We start from the raw sequence: 7,997 nt of genomic DNA, 5'->3' as shown, positions 1-7,997 counted from the left end.
TTCCCTACTTGCATGAGGGATAGGCTACCCAGAAGGAACATCGAAGTATTTCCTGGGTGTGCAGAGACAAAATAAGAAAAGCCAAAGCTCATCTGGAGATGAAATTGCTGAGGGATGTATAGGACAGCAAGAAGTTCTACGGGTACAACTGCAGCAGAAGGAAGATTAAGAAAAATGTGAGCCTGCTGCTGAACTGGACAGGAGACATAGTGACTGGAGAAGGCTGAAATACTCAGTGTTTCCTCTGCCTCAGTTTTCAATATTGGGGCCAGAGCACATGGTAGCCAAGGGGAATCTTGCAGAACTAAGTTTGTTTAGCTTCAAGAAGAGGTTGGTGAGAGAGTCTGGTTGCTGTCTCCCACTATCTAGTGGATGATTATAGAGAAGGTGGAGCATCCTTCTCAGAGTGCATGTGAAATGAAAACACACAGTTTTGAGGAGAGGAGAAACAAATTTTCACAAAATTATGTTTTAGCCCTGAAACTGTGCCGAAAGAGCTTGGAAAGAATCTTTGTCCTTGCAGTCCATATCTTGGCTGGACAAAGCACTGAGCAACCTGATATAACCTATGAATTTGGCCTTCCCAAAGAAGGGGTTTGGGCTAGGTGGCCTCCAGAGGTCCCTTCTGACCTTAATGATTCTGTGATTGCACATCTGTTGTCATCTGTTGTGTGTCTATCTCTATTCCTTTTTTTTTGTCTTGTTTGCTTTAAATATTTTCTTTATCTGGGGGGGTGAGGGAGGGTGTTGTTTTCCTTGCATTGCCAGTTGTAGCAAAAACAAATTGTATTCATTCATCTTTGTTTTCTCCATCAAAGATACCCAGTCATTCTGTCAATTGAAGAGCACTGTAGTGTGGAGCAGCAGCGACACATGGCCAAAGTGTTCAAGGAGATATTTGGAGATCAGCTTCTGATGAAGCCTGTTGAAGCCAGTGCAGATCAGCTACCATCACCAACCCAGCTGAAAGAAAAAATCATCATCAAGGTAGGCTTGCTTTGTGTGCTGGTAGATAAGATAGGAAAACAAGAGCAGGAGCCAGAAATACTACTTCTGGCTTCACAGCTTAGCTGTTAGTTTCTGTGGCAAGACGAGAAACCCCATGCTTGAAGTGAGTACTAGCAACATTTTGCAATGCTGTATGGAGTTCTACAAAACTATGTATTAAGTACTTGCTATTGGTTTTCTTTGCAGTAAATGCTGCCAGTTCGAGTGCCAGATCTAATGTTAGCCCTTTTCTAAAGGCCTTCCTGCTCCTGAAATATCACTGCTAAATTTCAGCAAGGGTTCACTGCTGCAGATGCTCATCATAGACTTCTTACACAATGTGGCTGCTTAAAAATCATGAAAGTATCTTCTTGAATAGAAAGTTAGATTAGTGTTGTTAACTTTTTTTTCGAAGAGTGTGTCTCAAGTGAAACCCAAAGCACTTACAGGCTGCACACTTGTCAGGATTGCCTGCACACTTCAAAAATTGATGGGTGTTTACTAATTCGGTGTGATTTAAATATGCAGTTTAGTGAGCCACTTGTGAAACATGGAGGGGCTCCTCTTAGAAGGCAATCACTTTTAGAGTGTCTTACCTTCTTGGCAATACAGATGCTTTACTCGGTACTGTTGTGCAACAACGTGAGGCAGATAACCGAAAGAAGACTTCTCAGATTGCAACTGCAGTATAACTTTTCAAAAGGCACAGTTAGGTGGAGAATCTGAGGGCTGCTTATGATCTCTTTAGTAAAATAATAATTACTTTTGCCCATGCTTCAGTCTTCCAGCTCTTGTAACAGTACTGCATCCTATGTATTAAACTTGTGAACAGAAGAAATAAGGGTAGATATAAGCATGCAGCTCTTGAATGTAAGACTGGAAATAATACCACCCCGCTATATGGTGCAAAAGTTCTGTGCTTAAGTTTTTGGTTTTTTGTTTTTTTCCCTCCAGTCTGTGGTTACCTTGCAGAGCATAGAGGGGAGTTGCATAGGCACATGGGTAATAACATGACGGATCTGATTTAAAGGGAATTTCAAACTGCTGTGAGCCTGCACAAGAGGACATCCATATCACTCTGTCCTGTCTAAAAGAGCATTAAAGAGTCTTTAAATAGATCAGCACCTGCCAGTGAGCTGGTTGTGGTATTTGGCTTTTGTTTGGAAAACGTTGTTAGTAAACAGAGGCAACTCCTAATTTAGGGGCCTGTGGGATTTTTTAGATAAGCCTGTCAAATTGAAATCTACCTACAGTAGGCTGTGCAGAACTGAATGTAGGAGAACTGCTAGATACGAGATGATTAATTCCATCATTAACTGCATTTAAGTATTTGATGTTACCTCTAGCCCCTGGAGCTACCGTTTTTTGTGAGCACTCTCAAGAAAGTAGAACTTATCCCCTCTTTTCATAAAATATATCCCTTCTGCTCACTTTTCTTGTAGAAGAGTGAATTCAACATTCATTTTAATTCCTTTTTTTTTTTTGGTTTGTTTTTTGCTGATTATGTCCTTCTCTCTGCAAAGGGATTCTTGTTTTATGCTTATTTCTTGGTATGTGTCACCTCATGTTTTCTGTTCTCTAAAGAATGGTAAGCTCTTACCAAGCTAGTTGTTTCTTCATAGCTTGAATGATACCTCTACTAAATTTTTAACCTTTATTATGAGATTTAAATTTTAAAGAAAGAAATTCCAGCCCTGTTGCATAAAGCCTTGTGGAACAGCTGTTGTTATGGTAATGACAAAGGAAGGCTGTGCAATGGAGGGAAATACTTTCAGTAATACTGATAATGCTGAAATATTATGACCAATTTTATATATGATTCTATGTGAGTCTATGAATGTGGTGGGGTGGTTTTTTTTTTTTTTTCATTTTTAGCACAAAAAACTGGGGCCAAAGGGAGACATTGATGTGAACTTGGAAGACAAGAAAGAAGAAAAAAAGCAACAAGGAGAACTTTACATGTGGGACACAATAGAACAGGTATCATTTATGTGTCGTTTGTTACTAAGTTGTGTAATACTGGAAATTTTAATTAATTTTCTCAATATTTGTGTAAGTAATATTGTCAGTTGAACAGACGTGAATGAGGGGAAGATCGTATTTTGTTTATTGTTACACCTTGTTTTGAAATTGTGGTTAGTGAGTTTCCTTCTGTCTTGTTAATGGTTTTGATATCTCTCAACTTTTAGAAATGGACTCGGCACTACTGTGCTATTGCTGATGAAAAGCTTTCGTTCAGTGATGATATAGAACAGAATGCTGATGAAGATTCATCAAAGGTGAATCTTCTATGTTTTGTTGTTTAAGCATATTCTTTTTATTCTCTCAGATTATTTCGGTGTCTACAGACATGTATTTTTTATGCCAATGTTTAAATCTAGAGGATCCATGCCAGATAACAAGTGTATCTGGAGATAAAAAATTGTAAAAAGGGTCTTTTCCAAGGTGCTCCAGTTAACCCTATTTTTAATAAAATAACTCTTTCCTTTGGCTAATTGAGGACTTGCAAAGAGGAGTATAAAGACAATGAAATATAATTTTAGCACTTAAATGCTAATGCTGATGTGTGCACTGACCTTTGGCAAACTATTATTGCTATTCTCAAACTAGACAGTATGATGAACTAAGGTTTGTTGTGTTGCTAATACAGTGCATGGTGTTCGTTTCATATTTGCAAAGTGTTTGTCACAGGTGAGCATGTGTTACTTGGCTGTTGTGCATGGTAAAGCAGAAACATGAGGCTCAGTAAGGGTTACAATAGCAGTTCAGCATGGTTTCTTGTTCTGACTTTTTGGGTTTCCATACAGGGTCTTTTGTTGCTAACATGTATGTGCGTGGTTCAGAGCTCTCTGTGCATATGCAGAACATTTTACCCATTCACCTAGATGTTAATGTCAGTAAAATAATTAATGTGTAAGGAAGAACAGAGATGAATCCTGGAAAATGCTGGTTAGAAACTGTGAATTAGCAGTGGGGCGTTTTGCCTTGAAAATATAAATTGGTGTTTGCAATGCTGCATTCTTTCACTTCTGTTGATCACGTATTTGAGTAAGGCTGAAGTTGGTCACTGCTCCAAAGAAATGGCTTGCCTGGGGAGGAGAGTCAAGGGTGACTATAAAGGTGATTGGTTGGTTTGTGGAGGGAGAGTTCAAGACTAGGAAGAGCTGAAATCCTGAAATGGTAGATTGTTATATCAATAACAAGTACTTTGTTTCAAAATCATTAAGTTAGAAATGCACTATAAAAATTCTTATTTTCTGGTCTAGGAGGTGAAACGTACTGAACTGCATTTAAAAGAGAAATGGTTCCATGGGAAAATGAAAGAGGGGAGAACAACTGCTGAGAAACTGCTCCAAGAATATTGCGCTGAAATGGGTGGCAAAGATGGGACATTCCTAGTTAGGGAAAGTGAGGCTTTCCCTAATGATTGCACCTTGTCATTCTGGTATGGTGATTGTCATAAAAATTTTATGTGGCTTTTGTTTGTTTTATGGCATTGCACAAAAACGTGTGTATTTTTCAAGTATGCATGTATAGCTGAGAGGAAGTAGGAATAAGGAGTTGCTATAATTTCTAGAATGTTATTGATGGTATTGTGGAAGACTACTTTCTAAATTAAAATTCAGTGTAGCATAGTGCATTTTGGCAGGGTAGGCTTTATTTGAAGTGTTACAGTTGTAACACTTTCTAGTGCTCTGGCAGGATATAGGATTTGTTATTTCCTCAACGAGTGGGCCAAAATTTGATTTTTTTACTGTAGAGTTTTTTTAGTTTAGAGTAATTTAAAAATTACTCGTTTCTACACTGAAAAGGTAGTCTCATGAGTACCTTTATTAGCAGAGATCGATCTTTTCAATGAAAGGATTCCCTAGAGGGAAAATAATAAAGAATTTTCAGGAAGTTTTTTTGTTTGGAGGTTTGTTTTTTTTAGGTACTCTGGGGGTTGTTTTCTTCTGGTTGGGACATTATGAGGAATAGTTTATCAAGAGGATTTCTGACCCAGAGAGCTGTCAGAGCAAATTTTGCAGGGAGTAAATGTATGTTAGATTTTAAACCATTGTGGGTTGAAAATTGTTATTTTTGGTTCTGTAACCTTACTTGTCAGGATTTTTGTTGCTGTTCTTTCTTTTGGTTGTTTTATGAGATGATCCAGATTTCTTGCCTCTTCAAGCTCACCAAGTTGTTGACCAGGAACGGGTGAGGAAACTCTTCAAAAGAAGAAAACCTGTTATAAAACCTTTCTTTTCATTATGCCCCTCTTCATTTCTCCAGGAGGTCAGGTAGAGTCCAGCACTGCCGGATCCGTTCTTCAAGTGATGGGGACACTGTGAAGTACTACCTGACAGACAACCTCACTTTTGATAGCATCTATGATCTCATTCAACACTACAAGGAAGCCCACTTGCGATGTGCCGAATTTGAGCTGCGTCTCACTGATGCTGTGCCTAATCCCAGCCCTCATGAGACTAAAGAGTACGTACAGCAGAAGGCAAGCACCACAGAATCATTAAGGTTGCAAAAGACCTTTAAGATCGTCAAGTCCAACCATCAATCCAATGCCACCATGCCCACTAAACCATATCCTGAAGTGCCACCTCTACAAGTTTTTTGAACACTTCCAGTGATGGTGACTCCACTACCTCCCTGGGCAGCCTGTTCCAATGCTTGACCACTCTCTCAGTAAAGAAATTTTTCCTAATACCTAGTCTAAACCTCACCTGGTGCAACTTGAGGCCGTTTCCTCTCGATCTATTGCTAGTTACGTGGGAGAAGAGACCAACACTCACCTCGCCACATCCCCCTTTCAGGTAGTTGTAGAGAGCGATAAGGTCTCCTCTCAGCCTCCTCTTCTCCAGACTGAACAACTCCAGTTCCCTCAGCTGCTCCTCATAAGACTTGTGCTCCAGACCCTTCACCAGCTTCGTTGCCTCTCTCCAGCACCTCAGTGTCCTTCTTGTAGTGAGGGGCCCAAAACTGTGAACACAGTATTCGAGGTGTGACCTCACCAGTGCCGAGTACAGGGGCACAATCGCTTCCCTACTCCTGCTGGCCACCGTATTTCTGATACAGGCCAGGATGCTGTTGGCCTTCTTGGCCACCTGGGCACACTGCTGGCTCATGTTCAGCTGGCTGGCAGTCAGCCTGCACTCCTTTTCCGCCGGGCAGCTCTCCAGCCACTCCTCCCCAAGCCTATAGTGTTGCATGGGGTTGTTGTGGCCAAAGTGCAGGACCCTGCACTTGGCCTTACTAAACCTCATACAGTTGACCTCAGCCCATTGATCCAGCCTGTCCAGATCCCTCTGCAGAGCGAGAGATATAACAACCAGGGTTGTTATGTCAGTGTCCTTTCCATTGTTTTAGATGGTCTTGGATTTTTGCATAGAAAATTCCCTGGATTCAGGAGCACACCTGAGTGTTGCTTGTTCGCGGATGTCATAGGAATAGGCTTCCCTAAAAGATGCTAAGATCACTGACTTTGTGAGAACCTGGTACAACAGAGAGCAGTCACTGGGAAAGCTATTTACTAGCAGCAACTAGGAAAATCAGTGAGAACTGTAATGCTGTGGAAGTGTGCCAGTTCCTTCTTTTCTCTGCTCAGTGTTTTACAACACCCAGTGGGGTTGGATTAGCTATTTAGTAGCTGGCTGTGGTCTGGCAACTAAGTGGTCATGGTCTGTGCCATCTGGAAACTATTACTGGGGCAGTGAGCCCAAACAGTTACGTTTTCCTAATCCCGCCCTCCACCTCACCCCTGTCAGAGTTGGTTAGGCTGACTTCACCCCATGCTGATAGGAAATAGCATAGCTCGGTGTTTATTTCCAGCTGGTATTTGCTTAATGTAGATCCTGGGCAGAGCTTGCTCGTTTGCTGGCAGAACACTAATCACTGCCCTTTGTTCTGTTTTCTTTCCAGTGAGAAAAAGTAAATCTCCTTTGCATGTGAAATACTGATCAAAACTACTTTTTTTGCCCTGCTCTGGGACCTGAGCATCACTGACCACCCATAGATAACTTTGGAAGCCTGTGAGGGTGGAGGGTAGGGTCTAATGCTTAGGCTTTCCTGCCTTTCTGTGTAAGGTGGAGATGTACTGCCAGTATAAGTGGCCACAGCTTCCCTGAAAGCATATTACATCCAAGATATGTCCATCCCTACAGTGAAAGATAAAATCAAGCTCTGAATAAAATAATTAAAATGTCTGATGTTTTTCTTTTGTCTGTGTTTGGGCTTTTCCTTAAATCTACTATGTCAAAACTGAATAAATTACTGAAAACTGAATGGCAGACTAAAAGCAGGATCCAGTGCCTTTATTTCAGGAAGAAATGCAGGTTTATTTCAGATTTCAGACAGACAAGGTGTTCTGATATATTCTTGATGCTTTCATCCAAAATAAGCTGCTGTGTTGCCATTTTTTGTAATAAGCTGCTGTCATAGGTGGCAAGATGGGGAAAATCTAATACATAATTTTTCTTCTAATGTTTGAAACTCTATTGTTAATAATGCTCTCTGTGTTATTCTTACTGAATGACATTTGGCAAGCTTTGTAATCCTTTGTCCGTTTTGATTTTTAACTCTTGTAGTTGGTACTATAGCAACTTGAGTCGGGGAGAGGCAGAAGACATGCTCATGAGAATTCCTCGAGATGGAGCCTTTCTGATTAGAAAGAGAGATGAGCCCGATTCGTTTGCCATGACTTTCAGGTAAGAAAAGACAGATATGATAAATTACCTAGTAGCCCAACAATGTTCTGTTTTTTCTTGTTTAAAAAAATAGTGTGGTCTTTTGAAAGTTGTAAAATTCTTGCTTTCAAACTCTGAGTAACTGGCATGGTTGATTTGTGCAGCAGGTCCATGTATGAGAATGTGTACAAGAGTTAATTTGTGACTGGAATAAACCTTTATGCATTTATAAAGAGTATTTGGGCACCAAGTGTCCCTTTCTTCCTATACAGAACTGTACATGGCCCTTCTTCACTTCCTTGACACTCCTTACTACAGGGTGTTATTGTGAAG

The 7,997-nt window shown here is 40.5% G+C and overlaps 1 protein-coding gene across 1 annotated transcript in view; it reads left to right on the top strand.

Annotated features, from left to right (window-relative positions):
* The window catches only part of PLCG2 (phospholipase C, gamma 2 (phosphatidylinositol-specific)), a 59,647-nt gene that overhangs the window by 32,549 nt on the left and 19,101 nt on the right, over window positions 1-7,997 (top strand). The window contains 6 exon segments of the mRNA XM_010282890.1: window positions 819-987; window positions 2,863-2,967; window positions 3,177-3,266; window positions 4,254-4,432; window positions 5,260-5,460; window positions 7,566-7,685. Of these exon segments, the coding sequence (XP_010281192.1) occupies window positions 819-987; window positions 2,863-2,967; window positions 3,177-3,266; window positions 4,254-4,432; window positions 5,260-5,460; window positions 7,566-7,685 (864 nt within the window).

The sequence above is a fragment of the Phaethon lepturus genome, unplaced genomic scaffold (assembly GCF_000687285.1).
Source record: "Phaethon lepturus isolate BGI_N335 unplaced genomic scaffold, ASM68728v1 scaffold21912, whole genome shotgun sequence".
NCBI lineage: Eukaryota > Metazoa > Chordata > Aves > Phaethontiformes > Phaethontidae > Phaethon > Phaethon lepturus.
Note: the sequence above shows the minus strand (reverse complement) of the source record. Positions and strands in the feature narration are given on the sequence as shown.